Source organism: Callithrix jacchus, chromosome 4 (assembly GCF_049354715.1).
Source record: "Callithrix jacchus isolate 240 chromosome 4, calJac240_pri, whole genome shotgun sequence".
Classification (NCBI taxonomy): domain Eukaryota; kingdom Metazoa; phylum Chordata; class Mammalia; order Primates; family Cebidae; genus Callithrix; species Callithrix jacchus.
This window is the reverse complement of record NC_133505.1, coordinates 84916026-84943421: the sequence shown is the minus strand read 5'-3', so window position 1 is coordinate 84943421 and position 27396 is coordinate 84916026. Positions and strand designations below refer to the sequence as shown.

The following is a 27396-nucleotide window of genomic DNA, read 5'->3' as shown; positions in this document are numbered from 1 at the left end:
CTGCCTCGGCCTCTCAAAGTGCTGGAATTACAGGCATGAACCACTGTGCTTGGACTGAAAAGGCATTTTTACATATAGGGCCTAATTGTCATATATTTAAATGTTAAGTCTCCACCACCAAGTGAACATGGGCGGTATGTTACATGTATGTTTGTTCAATATGCACGCTCTAGGACCACCTTCATTAATATTCAGAGTTCCTCCTATATAGCCAGGTGAATATGAAGGTTAACCAAACTGTTCAGCATGAAGCTCCTACCCCAACCCCTCCTCATTCAACGTGCCTCTCTCTGGTCTTGGCTGGAGGCATACCTCCTAGCCTGCAGGATGACCACCTTGCAGGCTGTAACTCTTTATAAGAAATAGTCTCCTCTCCTTTTCTAAAATTATAAAAATTGTGTTATTAAAAAATTTTTTCTGAGTGATTTACAGCATTGATGATACTGCTTGTTTGTGGATCTCACTTTAGAAAGTGAAGTCTTGGCCAAAAGATCCCAGCTGACTTTTAGATAGCCCAGTACAAAGTCAGCCATGGATCCCTGGATTATTTATTTATTTATTTTTAAAAGCCAGTCAAATTTAGAAGTGGGGGGTTGTATAGCAACTTTAGTGACACTAATGTTAATAAGTTCTGATAACCCACTACCATTGGACCAGCCTAATTTTTTTTTTTTGAGACAGAGTTTTGCTCTGTCGCCAGGCTGCAGTGGTTCAATCTCAGCTCACTGCAACTGCCACCTCCCAAGTTCAGGCGATTCTTCTGCCTCAGCCTCCTGGGTAGCTGGGACTATAGGCGCGCATCACCATGCCCAGTTAATTTTTCTATTTTTAGTAGAGGTGGGGTTTCACCATGTTGGCCAGCATAGTCTTGATCTTTTAACTTTGTAATCAGCCCACCTTGGCTTCCCAAAGAGCTGAGATTACAGGCGTGAGCCAACCGCACCCGGCTGGCTCCCTGAATATTTCAATACTGTCTACTGCTCAAAATGTCCTTGCAGGCTGTAATGGAATAAGCCCATCAGGTGTATTAGAAATACTCCTTCAAAATTTAACAAAAATGTCCTTCAAAAGTAACTCAAATCTCGGAAACATTGCAAGAAAATAGCTTTCACCTGTGATCCTTGAAATGGTGGATATTTCTTACTTTTATTTAGCTTTCCCTATAGTAGATTGGCACACTGCTCTTTTGATGTTCAACTAACATTGCACCCTTGACCACTGACTTTTGTACAAAATCTTTGCTGGCTTTATGAGAAAATGTGGTTTTCTGGGGCATTGGTAGAAATGTACAAAAAGAAAGGCACAGAAACAGAATTATGACACTGAAGTACAAGTGAGACGGTTTGCTGGGGATGCTAATAGTTGAGCCAGCACCAAGGCTGCTGTGCAAAAGCATCTCCTGTGACAACTATTACTTTCTCATAATATTCTACACTAACCACACCATACATGAGGATCATCCGTAATAGTACTGAACACCTTGACTCCTTGACCAAGTGGAAATAGTAGTCAGGTGATCATGAAGCTGACTATATAAGATCATGTCTAGTTGGTGGCAGACATGATTGGTGTTGTCAAAACCAGAATGCAGTGATCTTTTCCTTTTTTTTTTTTAATCTCTGTGGTGATCAGATTTTTATCTGTTTGTGATAAATGAGAGAGGAAAAATGGATCTGAAGCTCTCATTATTAATATCTATCTACATAAGCAAAGGATTACATTAGGGAAAAATCCAGGAGTGGCTTAGTAAACTCCACGCCTGGTCAAACATTCCATTCCAGTAGATGGTCAGAATTTATTCCTTTCTGATATCGGTTCCAGTTTCCTTCCTTCAGTTCCAGCTTCTACCTTTTCCTGTTACCTGTAGCTGCAAAAGTCCAGCCTTTCCTCTTGGCTTCTTTAATTCTCCTCCTTTTATCTAAATATTGCTTTAAATTCTTTATTTATATGGATGATACTTTACAGCAAACTCATGGTCATGATATTTTGTTAATAACTGCTGTTTTCTTATTATGGAAGTAACGGATATAGAGAACTTGGAAAATGCAGAACTATAGAAAACCAAGAAAAAAATTTTTGGTCCATAATTTTCACTAATAAAAAAAAATCACTATTAACATTTTAGCATATTTCCTCATGTTTTTCTCTTACTATGCACTTAAAAGTTAGTTTTTAGGCCGGGCGCAGTGGCTCAAGCCTGTGATCCCAGCACTTTGGGAGGCCAAGGCGGGTGGATCATGAGGTCAAGAGATCGAGACCATCCTGGTCAACATGGTGAAACCCCGTCTCTACTCAAAATACAAAAAATTAGCTGGGCATGGTGGCGCGCACCTGTAATCCCAGCTACTCAGGAGGCTGAGGCAGGAGAATTGCCTGAACCCAGGAGGCAGAGGTTGCGGTGAGCCGAGATCGCACCATTGCACTCCAGCCTGGGTAACAAGAGTGAAACTCGGTCTCAAAAAAAAAAAAAAGTTAGTTTTTAATCAAAGAAATATTAAAACACAGAAAAAAATGAAATTATACAAATGTGTCTGTGTAAACTTCTCTCTACTCCCACAGATAATCATTGTTATCTGTAGCCCACTGAATATTTTTAAAGCATTCTTATTTGAGTGTTTGTAGTGGTTACTCTTTGATCTAAAATAATATATCTCAATTTTATTTTTCAACTAATTTTAGACAGCATCTATTAAATCACTGTTATAAAAGATGAGGAAATTAGGATACTTACAGGTACTCCCCTCCTTTTTCCTCCCTGATTTTTGTTATTTTAAAAACAATTGTTAGGCTTGCTCTGAGCATCTACTTAACCCTACTACACACCTCGGCTGTATGGAACAGCTGTTGCTCCTAGGCTACCAACTAGGCTCCTATATGTTACTATACTGAATATTGTAGGCAACTGTAACACAGTGGTAAGCATTTGTGTATCTAAACATAGAACACATAGAGTAAAAATATGGCATAAAAGATAAAAAATGTTACAGCTCCATTATAATCTTATGGGACCACTGTGGTGTACGTGATCCATCGACCAAAACATTATTATGTGTTTACATTGGTGATAGTCTCATCTTCAACTGACTTTTGCAAATATTGTGTCTGAACTTGGAATTTCTCTGGGCCTCTTTTGAAAAAGATTCCTCTTATCTATGAAATTGTGGGCTGTAGTTTTCATTTCTTTGTTTGCTCCCTTAGTCTGATTTTATTTAGTCTGTATTTTCCAAATTTCCTTGAATTTTTGGTGTACCGCTGTCTTCATTCCATGCCTCTCATCCTTGATGCTATGTTTTTAATCTTTACAAATGCCTTTTATTTACTTCATAGCTTTTCTGTTTGGGAAACAGAGGATTAGAAGTGTGTTCAGTTTACCACTTGGTGACACTACGAATACTTTCCTCCATATGGTCATTGCTTGGTTCAACCATTTTGTTATGAGCATGATGTCTTATTCATTGGATTAATTAATTTATATCTTAATAAGAACAAAGTCATAGGATCATATTGGTATTGGTTCTGATGCTAGGGACCTGAAACCTCCTCATCCCGTTATCTCTGTCTTGGTTTTTTTTTTTTTTTTTGAGATGGAATCTCACTCTGTTGACAGGCTGGAGTGCAATGGCATGATCTTGACTCACTGCAACCTCTGCCTCACGGGTCCAAGTGATTCTCCTGCCTCAGCCTCCCAAGTAGCTGGGACTATAGGCACATGCCACCATGCCCAGCTAATTTTTGTATAGTGGAGACAGGGTTTCACCATGTTGGTCAGGATGGTCTTGATCTCTTGACCTTGTGATCCACCCACCTTGGGCTCCCAAAGTCATCTCTGTCTTCTATAGGCCCTGCCTTTTTTCATTGTTTCTCCTATTAAATCCAGACTTGCTCTAAATATCTACTTATGTGGTTTCCATAAACCACTGTGCAAAAGCTGACAAGGAGGGGCAATTATGTCCCACTCCTACTTTAAACTACCTTCATTTATTTATATTTAAAAAGTATTTAATTAGTGCCTACCCAGAGCTGGGCCCTGTTCTAGGTGCTAGACATATGGTAGAGAATGAAAAAAGAAAAAAGAATTCCCGTCCTTGTGGTACTTACATTCCAGCAGGCAAGGACATGTTATTTCTTGTAGTTCTATAGCCCTCAGCTCTAAACAGTTGGCAAACACTGGAAGGATAAAACATGTAGCACTGCCAGCTTAGTAAATACACATAATCAAAAGTCCCACTGGCTGAGCAATACCTCAAATTGTCTTTTAATGAAAAACTAAGTAGTCAGAATGTCTTTGTCCAAAGATCAGTCGATGTTTAATAATGAAAATAATAATCACATTTAAGGGGAACAAATATTTTAAATCTTAAATTTAAAAATAACACCAGTGTCCTACAATATACTCAAGATTAAAACATTTGGCATATATATAAAATGGAAATATAAAACTATTATAAATGATACTTTTGAAGTTTTTTTAAGATAATAAAATTGTTTGTAATTATTTAGTGAAAACTCATGATCCAAAATTATGTATGGCTGGGAGTGGTGGCTCATGCCTATAATCCCAGAACTTTGAGAGGCTGAGGAAGGAAGATAGCTTGAGCTCAAGAGTTTGAGGCCAGCCTAGGCAACATAGTGAGACCTCATTTCTACACAAAAATTAAAACAAAATATTATCCAGGTGTGGTGGTACACACCTGGTCCCAGCTACTTGAGACACTGGAGTGGGAGGATTGCTTGAGCCTAGGAAGTTAAGCCTGTAGTGAGCTGTGATTGTGCCACTGCACTCCAGTCTAGGCAACAGGGTGAGACGCTATCTCAAAAAATAATTATTATTTATATAGTTGGACTCTATATGTTAATTGAGCAGTCTCAGCTTAGTAGGGTATTAACAAAAATTACATTTTTTTTTTCTAATCACTGCTTTCCACTATGCATAGGGGAACTCCAGATTCTTATCATTAATACATTTTGGACACATTCTATAACATTCTGATTACTTTCAGTTTTCAAAGCATAGTCTAATTTTTAAACTTCAGTCTCAATTCTGATTCAAGCTCTTTTCCTTCCACCACACAGTAAAAGCCAGAACAGACTGATGTTGGGGAGCAGTAAGGCAGCAGTGCAGCTGGCTCTGGCTGGGGAGAGGGAACAGATCCAGCTTATTACAAGAATGGCCCTTGGGTCACGGGTAGGGAAGCAACACAAGTCTCACTTCAGTTCAGCACATTCAGGTCAGATGCCAGTGCACCAAAGGCTTGAGATGGTCTCCAGATAGGTCAAATATGGTGGGTGCCCTTGGGCAATGCTCAGCTTCACCCAGCGCCCCTCCGTCACTGTGAGGAAAAGAAAGACTTCCCTCAGGTCTACCAGTAGTTTACCTCCCAGCTTCATCTCTGGGTTGTGTTCTTCACCACCCAGCAGCCTCCTGGGGTGGATCATGCTCCTCTGCTTCTCCTCTAACTCATGGAACCATAAAACCTCAGTGATCCTTGCCATGTCCCTTAAGATCATAGAGAACCAGGATTTGGGCAGTCTGGTTCTTATCCTCTTCTCAGACATAATATGTTTTTAAGCCTTAGCGGCAGAGAGTAGTCTCTGTGGATGTTTTAAGCCTTAGTGGCAGAGAATAGTCTCTGTTTCTAGTCTTTCTAGACTAGAAACAGAGAATAGTCTCTATGGATGCCTCATGAACAATGGGAAACACTCCAAACAACTGTCTCAAATGCTTTATTCCAATGGCAACACAGTTACAAAGGAATTAAAACTTAGGCCGGGTTGGTGGCTCATGCCTGTGGTCTCAGCAGCTTTCCGAGGCCAAGGCAGACAGATCAAGGTCAGGAGTTCAAGACCAGCCTGGCCAACATGGTGAAACCCCGTCTCTACTAAAAATACAAAAAATTAGCTGGTTGTGGTGGTGCACACCTGTAATCCTACCTACTCAGAAGGCTGAGGCAGGAGAATTGCTTGAACCCAGGAGGTGGAGGTTGCAGTGAGCAGAGATTGTTCCACTGCACTCCAGCCCAGGTGACAGAGCAAGACTCCATCTCAAAGAAAAAAAAAAGAGTTACAACTTAGCAGGCCTCAGGAAGGGAGATGTCCATCTACTCTTCTTTTGAATTTCTGTGAATTATTTTCTTGGACTTCCTACTCTCCACCCCATCCATTCTCTCCTTGGGAGAATGAAAACCCTCTCCAAGAAGTCAAATATGGTTTCTTCTCTTCTTTCCCATACACAGACACAGACCTCTCTTACGGTGAAGTAAAAGTGAAGAGAGGAGTTTCCTAGGTTGATGGTTTCTGGCAGTAAGGTTGGTTATGCCTTTTTAATAAGCCCTGGTGGGAGGTTTTGACTCCTAATTATTTATGGCTCTTTAGAGAATGTTCTCAGCTTTAGGCAGTAGCCACAATGCTGAAGCAGCAGGAAAAACCCCATTCAACATTCCACTAAGCAGGAAGTGGGAGAAGGAAGACTGAAGACACTTTGAAGCTTAATCATTTTTACCCCACTATTTGTATTATCTGGAAAAAAGTTTTTAATTCATCCAAATATTATGGTTTTCCTAAATATCGTGGGTAATGTCATCGTGTCATAATGTTAGGGTCTACCTGGCTTCTATTCCCAATAATTTTGGTGTTATGGATTAGACCAAGGCACAGGCAATTGCTACCCTGTTGTTCTTCCTTCCCTGTTACCTGGTCCAGGTATCATGACCTCAACTCCACTTGTTTCAATGTAAGAAATTTTATATTCCTGGAAAGTCAGTGTTATTTATAAATAGAAATTTAGATGACAATTAAGAAAATGGAAACATTTTAACTAGAAGCTATTGCTTACCCAGGTTGTATACAAAAAGTCTGTCCTTTTCTTGTTGTTGTTGTTTAAAAAAAAAAAATGACAGCACGTTAGCAAGGTGCTAAGACTAACATCAGACTTAGGGTTTCTGTTACCTGAATGCAGAAACATTTCAAGTCAATATTATTTAATAATTTCAATTACCACTAGTACCTGAAATTAAGTGGTCAGCATTTGGGATGACACAACTTTGTCAATGTTTCACAATTTTCATTGTTTTCCCTAATATTATGCACGTCCTCCATGCTTTACTTAGCCTAATAGTTACTTATGTACATGTAGTGAGAAGGAACGTTAAACAACATTTTTAGTTTCTTTTCTGTTGGAATCTTATTTCTGGAATTATTTTCCTATTAATTGTGAATAAAAATTTTCAGGTGCTAAGATCAAAGATTTTTAATTTACCAAGGCATAATAATGGTTAAAGAAGAAAAAGAAAAGAAAGGTTAAAACATAAATATGTTAATTCCTCTTTAATAATTCAAGATTTCAGTGATCTTAAAGTATCGGGAAAAGTCACCTGAGTAATAAAGCATGCATCATTTGACTGGATTAAAGTTCAAATCACTGAAAAGCAGCTTATTTTTCATCCATCACCATGGATACACAAGGACAGCTGAAGTACTGGCATCTGACATCACAAGCATGCCCAAACAGGCCTGTAGGAGAGCTGCAGCAGCACCACAAAGGACGAAAAGAATAGTGGCCAGGGAAGGGGAGGAACTCGCAAAGGGAAACAGGGGTCATTGCTAAGATGATGAGTCATAAGTTCAGTTGGGAAGATTAAATACAGGGAGACAAGAGGCCAGCTGAGAAGCTTGAGGACTTCAGCAGTTGTTTACATCGACCTTTCAATACCCTTTCTAGCCAGAAATAGAACTAGAGGGAAACCTAGACATTCTAGCAGATCAGTTGCTACTCAGGTAGTAGTTTCCGTAGCTTCCTCTATTTTCTCTTTGTTTTATGCTTGGGCTTTAATTTTAGGTAATTTAAAAACATTTTAAATTTTAAACATTTAAAAATAATGTTTTAGACATTTACTTGCCTGGCTCATCTAATATTTAAAATCATCCCCAAAGTAGCTAAATACTCCAAATAATAGCCTGAAAGAATCAAAGAAATCAGTATCTGCTGTACAACAGGAAATAGTAAATACTAAGAAAAATTGCTACTTTAGGTGTTGTTACTCATGAAGAGACACACTTTCTACTTTGGTTTATTTTTAATTTTTACTAAATTTTTGTTTCCTATCAAAATGCAGCACATCTATTCTCAGGTTGCTGGGTACATAAAGACCCAGAGAGGAACCCTGGATTCAGAGGTGTGCTGGTTAAGGTTTAACAAGTAGCTCTCTGGGAAGCTATGATTTGTAGCATTTGCTGGTTTCTATAGTGTCAATAGTTTCACCATGATTGCTTTTGAGCTACCAGGGTGACCTCGATATGGCTTGCCAAATTTCTGAAAATTTAACAATTGGCTTTTGCAAGTCAGTACCAGCTGGCTCCAGCACAGCAGTGATTAGGCCATATTCCAACTCTGACACCAGCTTGGGGTGGTAGTTTAAGCACCTCACTGGGCGTGGGTTTCCTTATCTGATGAAGGGGTTTGAGCTGAGCTTAATCTTTGGTTGTTAAAACTCCACTGGTTTGCTCTAGTTGCAAGGTTTCCCAACCTGCTTGATTCTGTTGTCAATGTTTTGTTTTAGGCTTTTAGCAGTCTGAAGCCATGGTTTTTAGTTGCTGTCTCTAGTGTTAAGCAGAAAAGAGGGATGAGGAAGGGCCTTTGCTGACCCAACCAGAAACAGGAACTGAGAACCCATGACACCCCTGTAGGGTGGTTTGAAAGAAGATTATTGGGGGCCACTTATGGAATTGGGTATTTGAGAAATGCTGAGTCGTTAGGGTTCTATTTCCTCATATCCACTTCAACTTTGCAGGGCAGTTCTGATTTTAACTAGCATATTTTGTATTTCTTTAAAAGGTACTGTTTGAAAAGAAGGGTCTATTAGTAAGGAAAAAATAACATCAGAACACAACTTGAGTAATTGATCTTAAAGGCCCTCTTATATTTATAAATAACTGATGATTCTACAAACTAAAAATGTGAATCAAACACCAATATACTGATGTCTGCAGAGTACTTGAAGGGTTCATTGGAGGCTCCTCAGAAGATGCCTCTGTGTGTAGATTACGAAGGCTGTAATCCACTTGTGCCCCTCACCTCCATGCAGCTATGCCTCTTTCAACAGAGAGGCAGTTCCTATGTTTTAAATATGCTTCCTATGTTTTAAATATGGGGTTTCCATATAAGAATTTGCTTGATAAAGGGCTCTGCTGCAGAAGGTGGGTTGGGGAGTAAAGACAACTGATTGATGTCATTTAACAAATCCAGAAACCCAGGTTTAAAGAATGCCTATTCCACAACTATTAAGAGCCAGAGCCATGTATGGAATTAAAGTCTCTAGGTTTCCAGACCAGCATTGCTTTCCTTTTTGGAAGTTGTCTACCTGGGACCATTACTTCCTATTATATGCCTCTGGGTAAATAATCTAATCCTGTGTTGTCCAATAGGTTAGCTACAACCTGCATGTGATAACTGAGTACTTCAGAGATGGCTGGCCTGAATTGAAATGTGTTACATCTGTAAAATATATACTAGGTGTGAAAATCTTAGTATAAAAACAGGCAAAATATCTCACTGATAACATTAAAATATTGAATACAAGTTGAAATAAAAATTTGGATATTAAATAAATCGAACTAATTTTACTTTGTAAAAACTTATTTTAATGTGACTACTAGAAAATTTAAAATTTAGTGGATGGCTCACATTCTATTTCTATTAGACAAATTTGATTTAACCTCAGGGTCAGTTTCCTCATCTATATTCTATTTCTCAGGGTTGTTTAAGATCATGAGGTCTTTGTGAAAGTACTCTGTAGAGTGTCAGGCAAATATAAGACCATACACTTCAACACATTTTTATTCTTGTTTGGTCACCAACTGTTAGTTGTTCTCTGTAAGATGGTAAAAGTTTTGTGGAGTTTTTTTTTCTTTTGCTATTGTTTATATGGGTTTTTTGCGGAGTGGAAAGGGAGGGAGGAGATAAAGTAATAGCATAGGTTGCAAACATAATAACAAGCACATTCATTCAGTCTCTTCATTTGTATTCAGTGAGCAAAGACACATTAGACTAGAGCCAATTGTTGCTCTAGTCAACAATGTCTAGGAACAGAGTCATTGAGAAGGAACCTCTCCCTAAGTGCCCCATTTTGGCAGAACCTATTGATATGCCAACTAGCAAGGATGTCTGGGAAATGTAGTTTGTCGAGTCCTAGCTCCTGCACCTTAAAGCAGAATATAGAAAAGGCAAGCTACGATCTGAGAAACAAAAGGCATATAGTTCAGCTTTGGCACTGTTCTAAGTGGTGGTACTTAGTGACTTCGTGATGGCCACCAGCATAAGTTGCTGGGTCCTAGAAAGAAGAGGGATAAACTGTTGCCTGGCAGAGCAGTGGTCCTGGTATCCTGCCTCCTTGGATGACCAGTAGAGATAGATATGTTTATGAGACACTCTCTGAGAAGTCCCAGAAATTACTGGCCACAATAATTGTTAATAAGTGGGGAAGTCTTTGTGGAGGTAGGGGGAGGTACTATAAAGCGGAGGCAGTCAAAAAATAACAAAATTTGGTTAATCTCATCTATATTTACAGACTGGGGAACTTGTAATTACATGAGTTTTTCTTAAATAAAATGTGAAAACAAGCCCAGCAGACTGATCTATGAACCTATTTGAATAAAATTATCATCATCACTTTTAGGGACATCTATCCACTTTGTCCAGTATTTCTTCTTCTAGTAACAGCATTCCAGTTTTCCTTTGGAGAATCATCTCTCTCACTATTCTGAGCAAACACGAAAGATAAGGTGGCTTTATCATCCTCTTTCCCTAAGCAAACACTTGGCTATGGTAATTATTAATAAGTTCATATGCAAGTGTGGGCAGTCAGAGTTAATACCAAGATTTCTGCTGGACCAATCAGAAAAGAGATATTCTTTTTCCACTGGGGTTGCTAGGTAAATAGAATGCAAATCTGGAGCATTCGGCCATAGCTGGGAGGGAAAGCCTGACTTAAATAAGGCCAAAACATAGAAAAGTACATCCAAGAGACAAGAAAAAATTTTAATGACATTAAACACTTGAATCCAACCATATGTGGACCTAGGCCTACTAGATTTTTCTATTATAAAAGCCAATTACATTATTTTTCTAAAGCCATTAAAAAATTGAGGTAAAATTTACATACAATGAAAAGCACATATATTTTATATCTTTTAATGAGTTTTTATAAAGGAAACTCTTTTTTTATTTTTTGAGACTGAGTCTCGCTCTGCTGCCCAGGCTGGAGTGCAGTGGTGTGATCTCAGCTCACTACAATCTTCACCTCCTGGGTTCAAGCAATTCTCCTGCCTCAGTCTCCTGAGTAGCTGGGACTACAGGCATGCACCACTAGGTCCAGCTAATTTTGTATTTTCAGTAGAGATGGGGTCTCACCATGTTGAGCCAGGCTGGTCTCAAACTCCTAACCTCAAGTGATTTGCCTGCTTCGGCCTCCCAAAGTGCTGGGATTACAGGCATGAGCCACTATGCCCAGCTGGAAACTCTCTTTAACTACCATGTCAGTCAAACAGCATATTCATATCACTCCAAAAACAACTTTTAGTCTCTTCCACTCAATCCTACCTCCAACCCCACAGTCAACACAGTCAATAAATATTCGAATTTTTGCCAGTTTAGATGAATTTTGCCTGTTTTTGAATCACTTGTTAATGGAAGTATATAGAATATATTCTTTTGTGTCTGACTTCTTTTGATCAATACTGTCTATAAATATTCATCCATGTTGATCAGTAGTTCATTGTATTGATGACCAGTATTATGTTGTAAAGATATAAAAGTTTTTACAAACATCTCAATGGTTTCATTTCTTTCTCTATTAACAACCACAACAAAAAACCTTGTACATTTCATCAAGCAATCAAAAACTTTATCCTTTAAACACAGCAATAGTCAAAGGCTCTTAGCTTTTTGTACTGCAAAAGCAAATATTAATAACAATCAGAATGGACTACATTTGTTTTCATAAGAACAGCCCACTTTCTAGGTCTGCCATTATACTGCTGTTTACAACCAACTCAACCAAGCCATTCAATTTCTCTTAAACATGTAGCATATTAGATACTGTTTCAAATTTAATATTATATGCTAAAACCTATTTACCTGGAATCTATTAATAAATTTAAAAGGCCGGGCAAGGTGGCTCAAGCCTGTAAACCCAGCACTTTGGGAGGCCGAGTTGGGTGGATCAAGAGGTCATGAGATTGAGACCATCCTGCTCAACAGGGTGAAACCCCGTCTCTACTAAAGATATAAAAAATTAGCTGGGCATGGTGGCGTGTGCCTGCAATCCAAGATACTTGGGAGGCTGAGGCAGGAGAATTGCCTGAACCCAGGAGGCGGAGGTTGCGGTGAACCGAGATCGTGCCATTGCACTCCAGCCTGGGTAATGAGAGAAACTCCGTCTCAAAATAAATAAATAAATAAATTTAAAATTTCCAAGCAATACGACACCAAGAAGTTAGACATAAAATTGTTGAATTTTTGTTATGTATCATGTTTATGTAAAACATATAAAATTGTGACAGTGCTTTTCTTTTTTTGTAGAATGGTATGATATAGACAACTGAACCTTAGCTAAAGATAATTATACTTGTGTGCTTTCCAAGATACTATATATAGCATGTGCCCCCTTTACAATTTATGGTCATCATAATTTCTATTTATCTACCTATTGCTTTTTTTTGAAACTTCTAACAAACCATTCAAATTCTACACTGGTTTCCCCAAAAAGAAAATGAGAATAATCCTACTAGTAAGCATTTGTAATAATATTTTAATTGCAGTATATCATCTATATCATTGCCAAATAGCAGTGAAGAAGCCAATCAATGTCCTGCAGAAAATGAACATTCACTTAGCAATATAGCAAAGCTGGGGAGATTGCAATACGAATGGAAGAAGCCTAGGAATATTAAAAATAAAACTCCCAAGTGCTTAATGACCATTGGTAGAATTTATTTCATAAGTAAAATCTTTAAAAACAAAAAAAGCCTGATTTGTTTATACCTTCAAACCGCAAAAATATAAATGTTGTTTTGTTAACTTTGTTTCCTTTATTTCTGAAAAGCAGAATCCTGTGTGGTAGTGAAATAAAATGTCAAAACGTATCTTAGAAAATTCTAGCCCTATCAAAAATAATATTAAAACCATGTAATATCATAAAATTTGAAAAACTGTTTTCTCATATTTTGGGGTAACCTTTTAAAATAGTAATTAAATTAGTTTTTATTTCTCTAAATTTATAAATTTTTTGGTCTTTTTTCAAGGTCAAATTGATAGCCACTGTTATTTTGTGTATGAGATGGTGAATAAAATGGCACTCTGTAAGAATCCTGAGAATATGTTACAAACAACTAGATAATTTTTTGGATTCTCCCACCGTTTTAAATATTTTTTTGCTTACCAATAACTTCTTAACCTGTAGGTGAAACACACTCAAGACATCAAATCTGAAACCTCGAAATCTGGAAGCAGACCTAGGCTTGTACTCTGGCATTACCACTTACTACTTTATTATCTTAGGTAGATACTTTAACCTCTCTGAATCTGCTTTCTGAAGTATAAACAATGAATAACAATACCTTCATGAGTGAAGATGGAATGAGATTACACTGCCTGGATCATTCTGAATGCTGAATAAATGGTGGTTTCATTCTCAGCTGTCCTCCAGCAATCGGGATTTGACGCTCCTGTGACAGACATTTGTTTGTCCGCGTAAATACAGCTTCTTGATTCTTCCTAACAACTTCTTTTATAAATAATCCACCCATACCTTTACATGTTAACTCCGAGTCCATAATAACCAGTGAGCTCTTTTAACAGTGTCAGCAGAGATAAATTAAAGAATTGGTGAAGTAATTCAGTGCAATTAACAGATGACTGCCATCTTGTTCACATATATTTCGCATTCAGAAAGGTACATTTAATCACAATATTGTTTGAGTGGGTTAGTCTGTAACTTGAAGTAAAAAATATTGACAGGATAAAATGAAAGCTTTGAAACAGTGCAAAGCCGGAAAAACGAGGTTAAACGAGAAGTAGGAATTACCAAACTTCATGGTTAGAAGATTCATTAGAAGCATTTGCCTTCAAAAATTAGATTCTCTCCAGAATGGTGGTAAAGGCCAGAGAGATGAGAACAGCCAGGGTAAGTGTTAAACCATCTTGATAATCATGGCTCGGGGCAGCTTAAAACCCTCACGAAAGAGGATTTTTTTTTTTAACCTTCCCTGTCTCCCGCAATTAATGCCATTTTTAAAGGAGAAAATATGTCACACATCAGTTCTCAATAGGCTACTGACATGCTCCTCCAAACGTTCCTTAAAAAAAAAACAAAAAACAAACCTGTGTGCAAGTATTTCAGATGCCATTCCACCCCAAACCAGTTCCAAAACCTAAAAATCACCTTCAAACCAAATTCACGGCTCGTTGTTGATTGACGGCCAGGATGTCGAGGCAGGAACATTAGTGCACTCACCCCGCATCCTCCTGAATCAGCCATATTCGGTAAGAAGACCGAGAAGCACTATCCTTTTGTTTACAATTTAAAAACAACCCAAAGGAAATAGAAGCAATTAAGTGTTTTATGTTAAGCGGTCTCCAATTTTACAATTCATTTTATGAACCCCGTTTCCCCTCCGCCCGCGTCCTTTTCAGAGCCCGCGAAGCTCAGAAATCGCGCTTCGCGCCGCTTAGCCCACCACACTTGGCGCGCTCCATGCTTCGCCTCAAACAACTTCCCTACTTGAGATCTCCGCCACAGCTAGAGCGGTCGGCCAATAGAGGCCTTCTCCCGCACTCGTCGTCCCGCCTTCCAGTTCCACTGATGCCAATAAAAACGGCTGTCTGGAGACAAAGTCCAATGAGAGCTCGGGTAGAGTCATCATGATTGGCTGCGATCTCTTCGTAGTGCAGTCTGGGTCTCCGCCTCCGTTACCCTGGAGCCCAGGTTGCCGCCGCTGCTACCCAGGAATCGCGGTCTCTCCCCTGTCCCATCCCTATGTTCAAACTTCCCGCACGCCGGCAACCTCGGCACCCGTCCCGCAGCCTCCGCAGGAGCCAGGCACCCCCTCTTTGGCGGCCTGACGCCGAGGCCCCAGCCGGGAGTTCGGTTCTAAGAGGGAAAGCAAGGAGGCTGGACGCCGCTTCGGTTCTACGGAAGACCCGGCGCGTTGGAGGTGGGCTTTGGGGTCATCGTGGAGACGGCAGGGGTGGTGGAGGTGCGAGGTTAGGCTAGGGTCAAGCTTAGGGGAGCTGGCGAAGGGGCGTTAGTGGATGAGGCCTCCAGGTGGTTCTTAAAGCAGGGAAGATGAAGGGATTAGGGATGAGGAGGATTTAGGGACCGCGAAGAGAAGGAAGACTTAGGAAAATGTTGGAAGAGGTCGGCTCCTGAGAGAGTCCTGAGGAAGTGGGGTTGACTGGCACTGTGAGGACTGGGAAGTTATGAGGAGAGGAGCTGGGAAAGGGTTATTTATTTCCTTGGACCGGGAAGAGAAGGAAGGAGCGCAGTGCAGGCGGATCTAGAGAAGGGGTTAAGCGTTATTAAAAGAAACAAAACAAAAACCTTGGAGACTCAAGACTAGAGAGGAGGGGAAGGGCCAAGGGCCAAGATAGGAAAGGAGGCTTTGATATCTCTGGGATAATAATAGATGTGTTATTAATGGGACTGTAATTAGAGTGGAAAGCCGTAATTGTCCAGGCTGTGAAATTTCTACACCTCTTTCAAGGATGGGATGAGAGGAGTAAAGATGTTTAGGAAAAAAAAGTGCCTTTTTGGCACACTTGAGTTGGATTGGGTACTGAGATACACGATATTTTATGTTAAGTAGACCGCAGGATAGTGTTTAACAGTGAAGAGCCCTGGTCCAGTTCATCTGATAGAAACCCCTTTTTTTGTTCACTTTGTTCTTTGGAAAGTATATTTGGGCATATACGTATTTATACCCGTCCTTTATCTTCAGGTTAAGAACTTGGATTGCAGATCTCTATGGAATCAAAAGTCATCATTTAAATTATATTTTAGCGAGGAGGAATGGCTATATGTTTTTTAGAATGGTAAAACCGATGTTTCCAGTTCTTTACCCATTCCCTCTTTCTTTTGCATTGTTATTTTAATCTGTTTTTCCCAGTCGTTCCACATTTAAATTCTCTATTACCATTTTAAATATTTCACTTTGTGATTTGCGGCATGTTAGCTAGTATGTTTGTCCAAATAAGTTATAGGAAGTAATAGTTTGTTTTAATTCTCTAAGTTGACAAAAGTGTCATTTGAATTATCAAAAAGTAATTTGTGACTTTGGAAGGGAGATTTTTCTTTTGTCAGTCACATCTCTTTTGTGAAACCTATTGTGGAAGTATAATTCTGTAGGACACAATGGAAGCCCATTAAAATAAAGATGGTATCCTTATGGGTTCTTTTTCTGCCTGTCATTCTTCAACTCCTTTGTGGGATCTGCTTCCTCTGCCCATCATATTTCATATTGTTTTTCCCCATAATCCAGTCTTCTGTCTTCTTTTTTACTCTGTGTTCTTGGCTGTGTCCATCCACTCCATTGGCTTTCACTATTTGTGTTTTATTAACACTCCCAGTTTTTTATTTCTGACCTGGAACTTTTGAGCTTTCTCTGCCAAAGCTGTCCTGATTGAATACCACATTCTCCTAATTGTGCAAGCCCCAGAACTTTGGAATTTACTCAGGTTCTTCTCTATTCCCAGACTTCATATTTAATCTGTCAGCAAGTATAGTTTATCTTTCTTGAAAAACATTTCTGGAATCAATTCTGTACTCTATCTCTAGTTATACTACCTTCAAAACATTGTCAGTATTTATCAAGACCAATTGATATTCTTCCTCCAGCTTTCCTGTCCTCCAGTTCTTGGATTAGATATGGATCCTTGCAAATGCCAGGTCTGATAATCTTTTTTTTTTTTTTGACATGCAGTCTTGCTCTGTCGCCAGGCTGGAGTGCAATGGTACGATCTCGGCTCACTGCAACCTCTGCTTCCGGGGTCCTGGTTCAAGCAATTCTCCCGCCTCAGCCTCCCAAGTAGCTGGGACTACAGGCACACACCACCATGCCCAGCTAATTTTTAAAATATTTTTAGTAGAGACGGGGTTTCACCACGTTGGTCAGGATGGTCTCGATCTCCTGACCTTGTGATCCACCCGCCTCACCCTTCCAAAGTGCTGGGATTACAGGCATGAACCACTGCGCCCGGCCAGGTGTGATGATATTAACCCTACTGAAGAGCCTTGGTTTCTAACCAAATTGTTAATATGACATAGCGATTCTTCTTGTGATATTATCTTCCACCCGATCTGGTCCCACTTCTTATTACTTTAGCACTACTCCCCAGCCAGTGCCATCCTTGTAAGCTGGCATTGTCCATTTGGAATATAATGTGAACCATATACATTTTTTCAGTAGCCACACAATAAAATACAAACAGGTGAAATTAATTTTAATATATTTTTAACCACATATATCCAAAATATTACTTAGCATATATCAAATATAAGAAAGATTATAGAAGAGCTATTTTGTATTCTGTTTTATGTACTAAGTTTTCAAAATACCACATTTATTTTACACTTACTACATATGCCAGTTCTGTATAGCTACATTTTAGGTGCTCAGGAGCAGCTGTGTTGGACAGTACAGTTGTGAAGTATTTGCAGTTTGGTGATATGCCATGCTTATCTAATGCCTTTTACTTTTGCGCATGCTGCATCCTCTTATTGAAACAGGGTGGTAATTCACTGTCTTTTTTTTCTAACCTCATTTTCCACCCCATTTTTCAAACACACACGTGTGAAATTATAATTGTGCTTAACCTATGCTAATATCGTAAGACTCAATTTAGGCATTATCTCCTCTAGATACCTTATCAAACTTCCTCTGTCCTCTAATCTGAGTTCTGAGTTTACCAAACTTCCTCTGCTTCCTTTTATCATTAGTACTTATAGTCTGTCACATTATTTTTTTTTTCTCTTGGTGTTGGGAATTACTTAACAGTAAGGGCTCAGTTGTGTTCTACTCATTTTTGTATCTTCTCTCCATCTATAATTTAGTGCCTGACAGTAGGTGTTCAGTAAAATGTCTTATAAATGAATGAATGAATGTACATTTTGTGATGTTTTCATTTGACTCGCTAAACTTTGGGAATGTATACTGTACTTAAGATACTTTAATTTGACCCATTGTTTCAAAATGTTTAAAATAAGCTGATTATGTCTTACATTTTACATGTAGCATTTATTGTGATCTGACCATATTTGATCATACTTTAAATCCAAACTTTATTGTTTTGTTGTATTTTTAACTAAAAATAGTTCAATTTTTAAGCAAGATTATGCAAATAAGTAGTAGAATAAGGAAAATGCTTAAAAATACACGGGGACGTGTATTAGAGGAGTGGAAAAACTTTACTTCATTTTGTTTCTTAATCTTTTCTTGTTTGTGAAAGAGAAGCGGTTCCAGTTTTTATAGAAAACTGCAACCGCTTCTCTTCCACAAATGAAAAAAACCAAATGCAGCAATGTGGTTTTTACTTTTATCTCATCTTTAGCTGTTTATTTGTTGTGAGGAGGAGAAATGTCCTTATTTATATCTTTCTACACTTAAGTTTATTTTCATTTTATTTGCCTAGTTGTCTGTTGTGTGAACTCTTGCTGGCAGCAAAGGTGGCGATCAGCAATGTTTTATACAAAGAAGCTGACCTCAGGGATATGTCAGGAAATTAACAGTTTGTTGCTTTTTATAGTTTTTCCTTAAAACTAAGCTCCTCAGAGTCACATGAATTAGATTATCTTTATGACATTTATATACAATGGACTCTATAGAAACATTCATTTTCTGATTTGTAATCGGAGATAAAAGCAACTTCTAGTACTCAAGGATTTTTAGGTTTTTTTTTTTTTTTTTTTTGACTGTTTATGTGTGGTCTATATTGTTTGGGACTTTTTTTTAAAGGAGAATTTACTTTTGGGTGAGCAATGTCAAATGTTAGATTTGGTAGCTTTCTATTTGGTGCTATAGTAGCACTTTTAGCCATCTTTAGGAAATAAACAATTCTTAGGAATTGAAATCAGGAAAGAGATACAGTTTTCCTTTTTTTGCTTTTATCTAGGTAAGTCTTTGATTATCACTGAGAGGGAACTCATGAGATATATACAGCTACCCCTCACTCCCCTACCCCCTCCAACAAACAGCTGTTAATTGATTCATTCTTGGTTTAAATTAGTTGCAGAACTACACTTGGAATATAAATCTTAAGTGTTCTGTTCATCTAAGATCACTTTTTTCCTTCAAAAAAAAGAATAATTATATTCACTCAATAGTATGATGATGACATTACATTAGTCAAACAGAAATTATTATTGTTGTAACTGAAATGTATTTTGTTTGAAGTCTTATTAGGTCATCTCAGTTATTTAAAATTAACGTAGAAAAATATATTTCAACTTTATAATGGCAGTGACTCTGAGCAAAACATTTTGATTTGCTAAATTTTCCCTCTTAGGAATTTTAGAGATTTAAGTAATTCTTGGGCAATTATTTTGAAAGAGGGAAAATTTAACATTTTCTTTAAAACAAGGAAAATTTTATAAAACAAACTTAATATTCTATCTGAAATAACACTGTAGTCATTCATTTCACAAATAATGAATGGTGGTGTGTTTACTGTAGTGAAGTAAACAGAGAAGATTTCTGTTCTCACGGGTCTTGTATTTAGTAGGAGAGGTGAGACAATAAATGTAAGATTATTTCCAGTAGTAACAAGGTTTATGAATAAAATAAAGCAGAGTAATAGGATAGAGGGACTGGGCTCACTTTAATAGAACATTGTCAGGGAGCCATTTTTGAGAAGGTGACATTCATGCTGAGAACAGCAAGAAGAGAATGAACCACTTTTGTGAAGTTCTAGTTAGTGCAGCAAATACTAAGGCTGTTGGCTACAATCTTATATGTTGATGGCACAAAAGAAGACTAGTTTGCCTGAAAAAGGAGATTCGAAAGGAAGAATGATGTAAGGATGGAGAAGTAGACAGAAAGGCTAGACCTTGTATGAGCTTGCAAACCTGGTAAAGGACTCTGATGGCCATAGGAGACCATTGAAGTATATTATGCAGGAGAGCAGTACTGATCTGATCTCTGTTTTAAGTTGCCTTTTCTCACTGCTGTGTGAAGAACTGCCTCTGGGGAAGCAAGGATGAAAGTGGAATGTCAGTTAGGAGGTTATTGCAGAAGTCCTACAGAGAAAACATGGATATGGACTAGACTCACATGGCTTAGACTAGGGCAGTAGCAGTGTGGATGGTAAGAAATGGTCAGATCTGGAATATGGTGTGGAGATTAAAATGTGTGGTATTACATATGATTTGGATGAGGAATGTAGGAAGAAGGAATCCAGGACAATCTTTAGATTTGTGACATGAGTAATTTAGTGGATGGACTTACCATTTAATGAGATCAGAAACAGGAAAGAGTTGAGATGGAAAAGGGACAAATAATGATTTCAGTTTTGGATAGTAAATTTGAAATGATTTTTAGATATCTGAATAGAATTGTCAAGTAGGAAGGTGAATATATGAATGGGAAGTCAGGGTAGATGAAGTCTAGATGAGATCACCTAAGGAGAGAGTGTAAATAAAGAGGTCCAGCATGTGCTGCCCTGTGTTTTCCAACATGTAGAGATCAGGAAGAGGAGGCAGATTCACAAAGCAGACTAAGAGGAGACAGCCAGTGAGGTAGTAAGCAAATCAGGAAAATAAATCACTATGGACAAGCAAGTAAGAAAAGAGAATGTTTTAGGAGGGAAGGATTGGTTGGTTATGTCAAACACTGCTGTGAGGTTAAGGACCAGTAGGATAGAAAATTGGCTGATGGTGGGAGGGGGTGTGCAAAAGAGGAAATAAGAAACTTGGCTGATGGATTTAGGAAGATGACTGTCATTGGTGATCTTGACAAGCTGTTTCAGTGGAGTGGTGGGGATGAAAACCTGACTATTGTGGGTTCAAAAGGAAATACTTGGAAAAGAAGTGGTGATAGCATTCTAGGTTATAGAGTACTCTTCAAAAAATTATTGGAAAATTGGAGTTGAGAAATTGGGTTTAGATGCAACAGAACATGGAATCAAGCGTCAGCTTCATTAGTGCCTCTTCATTGATAGGAATGATCCTGTAGAGAGGGCACAATTGCAGAAGCACAATCCTTGACACTGAGGAACAGTATGGGAAAGAAGATAAGTAGCAGAAATGCTTCTTCAGTTTCAGCAGAGTTGAGAGGGCAAAGAGGATAGGATAGATACAGGTGGAAGTGACTTCAAAGATGAGGTAGTTATCATCTGAACGTTACTGAAATATTGAATAGGTCACTCAATAGAATAGGGCAAACAGTCATTATAATCTGTTTCAAGTTTTACTAACTGAGCTTTGTGACCTTAGCTCAGTTGTGAACTTGGGTAAGTCATTTTGTTTTTCTGGGCCTGTTTCCTTAATCTTTGCAAAGAAAAGAGTGGTTTCCTAGGGCCCCATCCAGTGGTAAATTGTTATGTAATCTTGTTAAGCTATAGTAGTTTTTATTGCTTTATCTTTTTTTTTTTGAGATGGAGTTTCGCTCTTGTTACCCAGGCTGGAGTGCAATGGCGCGATCTCGGCTCACCGCAACTTTTGTCTCTGGGTTCAAGCAGTTCTCCTGTCTCAGTCTCCCGAATAGCGGGGACTAAAGGTGCATCATCATGCCCAGCTAATTTTTGTATTTTAAGTAGAGACGGGGATTCACCATGTTGACCAGGATGGTCTCGATCTCTTGACCTCATGAGCCACCCACCTTGGCCTTAATAGTTACTTTGTTTACCTCATCTTTGTTTCTTTTTTTGGTCTAATTTTTTATATCTTTTCTTTTTTATTTAACTTATATTCTATTTGCCTGTTTGCTTATTTGAACTATTTTTCTGAAGCCTATCACCCAGGCAACTACAAGTTTCTACAAGGACTAAGGACTAATTTTTTAAAAGTAAATTTTCACTTAAGTTTCCATTCTTTGGGAAAGCTAACCTATTTGGGTTCTTATATTTCCTAAGGATGTGCTTGTATATTAAATGCCATGATGAATTGTAGATGATATAAGTCTTACACGTAGTTTAAAAAAACCCACCTTATTTCTTTTCTTTTCTTTTTTTTATTGCATTTTAGGTTTTGGGGTACATGTGCAGAACATGCAAGATAGTTGCATAGGTACACACATGGCAGTGTGTTTTGCTGCCTCCTCCCCTTCACCCACATCTGGCATTTCTCCCCATGCTATTCCTCTCAGCTCCCCCCTCCGCTGTCCCTCCCCTGTTCCCCCCAATAGATCCCAATGTGTAGTGCTCCCTTCTCTGTGTCCATGTGTTCTCATTGTTCATCACCCGCCTGTGAGTGAGAATATGCGGTATTTCATTTTCTGTTCTTGTGTCACTTTGCTGAGAATGATGGTCTCCAGATTCATCCATGTCCCTACAAAGGACACGAACTCATCATTTTTGATTGCTGCATAATATTCCATGGTGTATACGTGCCACATTTTCCCAATCCAGTCTATCATCGATGGGTATTTGGGTTGGTTCCAGGTCTTTGCTATTGTAAACAGTGTTGCAATGAACATTCGTGTGCATGTGTCTTATAGTAGAACGATTTATAGTCCTTTGGATATATACCCAGTAATGGGATTGCTGGGTCAAATGGAATTTCTATTTCTAGGTCCTTGAGGAATCGCCACACTGTCTTCCACAATGGTTGAACTAATTTGCACTCCCACCAGCAGTGTAGAAGTGTTCCTATTTCTCCACATCCTCTCCAGCATCTGTTTTCTCCAGATTTTTTAATGATCGCCATTCTAACTGGCGTGAGGTGGTATCTCAATGTGGTTTTGATTTGCATCTCTCTAATGACCAGTGATGATGAGCATTTTTTCATATGTTTGTTGGCCTCATGTATGTCTTCTGTTGTAAAGTGTCTGTTCATATCCTTTGCCCATTTTTGAATGGGCTTGTTTGTTTTTTTCTTGTAAATCTGTTTGAGTTCTTTGTAAATTCTGGATATCAGCCTTTGTCAGATGGGTAAACTGCAAAGATTTTTTCCCATTCTGTTGGTTGCCGATTCACTCTAGTGACTGTTTCTTTTGCTGTGCAGAAGCTGTGGAGTTTGATTAGGTCCCATTAGTCTATTTTGGCTTTTGTTGCCAATGCTTTTGGTGTTTTGGTCATGAAGTCCTTGCCTACTCCTATATCCTGAATAGTTTTGTCTAGATTTTCTTCTAGGGTTTTTATGGTGTCAGGTCTTATGTTTAAGTCTTTAATCCATCTGGAGTTAATTTTAGTGTAAAGTGTCAGGAAGGGGTCCAGTTTCTGCTTTCTTCACATGGCTAGCCAGTTTTCCCAACACCATTTATTAAACAGGGAATCCTTTCCCCATTGCTTGTTTTTGTCAGGTTTATCAAAGATTGTATGGTTGTAGATATGTTGTGTTGACTCTGATGCCTCTGTTCTGTTCCATTGGTCTATATCTCGGTTTTGGTACCAGTACCATGCTGTTTTGATTACTGTAGCCTTGTAGTATAGTTTGAAATCCAGTAGTGTGATGCCTCCCGCTGTGTTCTTTTTGCTTAGAATTGACTTGGCTATGCGGGCTCTCTTTTGGTTTCATATGAAGTTCAAGGTGGTTTTTTCCAGTTCTATGAAGAAAGTCAATGGTAGCTTAATGGGGATAGCGTTGAGTCTGTAAATTACTTTGGGCAGTATGGCCATTTTCATGATACTGATTCTTCCTAACCATGAACATGGAATGTTTCTCCATCTGTTTGTGTCCTCTCTTATTTTGTTGAGCAGTGGTTTGTAGTTTTCCTCGAACAGGTCTCTTACATTCCTTGTAAATTGTATTCCTAGGTATTTTATTCTCTTTGAGGCTATTGTGAATGGCAGTTGGTTCTTGATTTGGCTTTCTCTAAGTCTGTTATTGGTGTATAGGAATGCTTGTGATTTTTGCACATTGATTTTATGTCCTGAGACTTTGCTGAAGTTGCTTATCAGTTTCAGGAGTTTTTGGGCTGAGACGATGGGGTCTTCTAGATATATTATCATGTCGTCTGCAAATAGAGACAATTTGGCTTCCTCCTTTCCTATTTGAATACCCTTTATTTCTTTTTCTTGCCTGATTGCTCTGGCTAGAACTTCCAGTACTATATTGAATAGGAGTGGTGAGAGAGGGCATCCTTGTCTAGTGCCAGATTTCAAAGGGAATGCTTCCAGTTTTTGCCCATTCAGTATGATATTGGCTGTTGGTTTGTTGTAAATAGCTTTTATTATTTTGAGATACGTTCCATCAATACCGAGTTTATTGAGGGTTTTTAGCATAAAGGGTTGTTGAATTTTGTCAAAGGCCTTCTCTGCGTCAATTGAGATAATCATGTGGTTTTTGTTTTTGGTTCTGTTTATGTGGTGAATTACGTTTATAGACTTGCGTATGTTGAACCAGCCTTGCATCCCCGGGATGAATCCTACTTGATCATGATGCATAAGCTTTTTGATGTGCTGTTGCAATCAGCTTGCCAGTATTTTATTGAAGATTTTTGCATCTATGTTCATCATGGATATTGGCCTGAAGTTTTCTTTTCTTGTTGGATCTCTGCTGGGTTTTGGTATCAGGATAATGTGGGTCTCATAAAATGATTTGGGAAGGAGTCCCTCTTTTTGGATTATTTGGAATAGTTTCAGAAGGAATGGTACCAACTCCTCTTTGTGAGTCTAGTAAAATTTGGCTGTGAACCCATCTGGACCTGGGCTTTTTGTGTGTGGTAGGCTCTTAATTGCTGCCTCAACTTCAGACCTTGTTATTGGTCTGTTCGTAGTTTCGGCTTCCTCCTGGTTTAGGCTTGGGAGGAGACAAGTGTCCAGGAATTTATCCATTTCTTCCAGGTTTACTAGTTTATGTGCATAGAGTTGTTTGTAATATTCTCTGATGATGGTTTGAATTTCTGTGGAATCTGTGGTGATTTCCACTTTATCGTTTTTTGTTGCATCTATTTGGTTATTCTCTCTTTTCTTTTTTATCAGTCTGGCTAGTGGTCTGTCTATATTGTTGATCTTTTCAAAAACCAGCTCCTGGATTTATTGAATTTTTTGAAGGGTTTTTCGTGTCTCCATCTCCTTCAGTTCTGCTCTGTTCTTAGTTATTTCTTGTCTTCTGCTGGGTTTTGAGTTTTTTTGATATTGCTCCTCTAGCTCTTTCAATTTTGATGACAGGGTGTCAATTTTGGATCTCTCCACTCTTCTCATGTGGGCACTTGTCTATATTTTCCTCTAGAGACTGCTTTAAGTGTGTCCCAGAGATTCTGGTATGTTGTCTCTTCGTTCTCGTTGGTTTTGAAGAACTTCTTTATTTCTGTCTTCATTTCATTGTTTACCCAGTCAACATTCAAGAGCCAGTTGTTCTGTTTCCATGAAGCTGTGCCGTTCTGAGTTAGTTTCTGAATTCTGAGTTCTAACTTGATTGCACTATGGTCTGAGAGACTGTTTGTTATGATTTCAGTTGTTTTGCATTTGCTGAGGAGTGCTTTACTTCCAATTATGTGGTCAATTTTAGAGTAGGTATGATGTGGTGCTGAGAAGCATGTATATTCTGTGGATTTGGAGTGGAGAGTTCTGTAAATGTCTATCAGGTTTGCTTGGTCCAGGTCCGAGTTCAAGCCCTGGATATCCTTGTTAATTTTCTGTCTGGTTGATCTGTCTAATATTGACAGTGGAGTGTTAAAGTCTCCCACTATTATCATGTGGGAGTCTAAGTCTCTTTGTAAGTCATTAAGAACTTGTCTTATATATCTGGGTGCCCCTGTATTGGGTCCGTATATATTTAGGATCGTTAGCTCTTCTTGTTGTATCGATCCTTTGACCATTATGTAATGTCCTTCTTTGTCTCTTTTGAGCTTTGTTGCTTTAAAGTCTATTTTATCAGAGATGAGAATTGCAACTCCTGCTTTTTTTTGCTCTCCATTTGCTTGGTAAATCTTCCTCCATTTCTTTATTTTGAGCCTTTGTGTATCCTTGCATGTGAGATGGGTTTCCTGGATACAGCACACTGATGGGTTTTGGCTTTTTATCCAATTTGCCAGTCTGTGTCTTTTGATAGGTGCATTTAGCCCATTTACATTTTGGGTTAATATTGTTATGTGTGAATTTGATACTGCCATTTTGATGCTAGCTGGCTGTTTTTTTGTTGTTTTTGTTGTTTGTTTGTTTTCTGTTTTTTTTAGACGGAGTTTCGCTCTTGTTACCCAGGCTGGAGTGTAATGGCGCAATCGCTGCTCACCGCAACCTCCGCCTCCTGGGTTCAGGCAATTCTCCTGCCTCAGCCTCCCGAGCAGCTGGGATTACAGGCACATGCCACTATGCCCAGCTAATTTTTTGTATTTTTAGTGGAGACGGGGTTTCACCATGTTAACCAGGATCGTCTTGATCTGTTGACCTTGTGATCCACCCACCTCGGCCTCCCAAAGTGCTGGGATTAAAGGTGTGAGCCACCGCGCCCGTCCCGCTAGCTGGCTGTTTTGCCCGTTAGTTGATGCAGATTCTTCATTTTGTTGATGCTCTTTAGCATTTGGTATGTTTTTGGAATGGCTGGTACTGGTGGTTCCTTTCTATGTGTAGTGCCTCTTTCAGGAGCTCTTGTAAAGCAGGCCTGGTGGTGACAAAATCTCTGAGTACTTGCTTGTTCACAAGCAATTTTATTTTTCCTTCACTTACGAAGCTCAGTTTGGCCGGATATGAAATTCTGGGTTGAAAGTTCTTTTCTTTAAGGATGTTGAATATGGGCCCCCACTCTCTTCTGGCTTGTAGTGTTTCTACCGAGAGATCTGCTGTGAGTCTGATGGGCTTCCCTTTGTGGGTGACCTGACCTTTCTCTCTGGCTGCCCTTAGCATTTTCTCCTTCATGTCAACCCTGGCGAATCTGACGATTATGTGCCTTGGGGTTGCTCTTCTTGCGGAATATCTTTGTGGTGTTCTCTGTATTTCCTGGACTTGGATATTGGCCTGCCTTGCTAGGTTGGGGAAATTTTTCTGGATGATACTCTGAAGAGTATTTTCCAGCTTGGATTCATCCTCTTCATCACATTCAGGTACACCTATCAAACGTAGATTAGGTCTCCTCTTCACATAGTCCCACATTTCTTAGAGACTTTGTTCATTCCTTTTTGCCCTTTTTTCTCTAATCTTGGCTTCTCGTTTTATTTTATTGAGTTGAGCTTCGACTTCTGATATTCTTTCTTCTGCTTGGTCAGTTCGGCTGTTGAACTTGTGCATGCTTTGCGAAGTTCTCGTGTTGTGTTTTT

The 27396-nt window shown here is 38.8% G+C and overlaps 2 protein-coding genes across 17 annotated transcripts in view; one reads left to right on the top strand and one right to left on the bottom strand.

Annotated features, from left to right (window-relative positions):
* SH3BGRL2 (SH3 domain binding glutamate rich protein like 2) overlaps positions 1 to 14766 on the bottom strand; it is a 156591-nt gene extending 141825 nt beyond the window's left edge. For 7 of the 16 annotated variants that reach the window (XR_013534343.1, XR_013534347.1, XR_013534344.1 and 4 more), the window contains exons 1-2: positions 14436 to 14766; positions 13612 to 13719 (exon numbers count right to left, since the gene is read on the bottom strand). Coding sequence is in view for 7 of the 16 variants with exons in the window: in XM_017971626.4 (XP_017827115.1) it covers positions 13612 to 13617 (6 nt within the window). In the remaining 9 variants the exon portion in view is untranslated. Of the gene's footprint in view, positions 1 to 13611; positions 13720 to 14374 lie in introns of all 16 variants that reach the window. The other 9 variants (XR_013534346.1, XR_013534351.1, XR_013534348.1 and 6 more) reach the window with 3 other exon arrangements.
* Positions 14767 to 14942: 176 nt separating this feature from the next.
* The window catches only part of LCA5 (lebercilin LCA5), a 69838-nt gene continuing 57384 nt past the window's right edge, over positions 14943 to 27396 (top strand). Inside the window, exon 1 of the mRNA XM_002746752.5 lies at positions 14943 to 15207. The gene's annotated coding sequence lies outside the window, so the exon portion shown is untranslated. The remainder of the gene's footprint in view (positions 15208 to 27396) is intronic.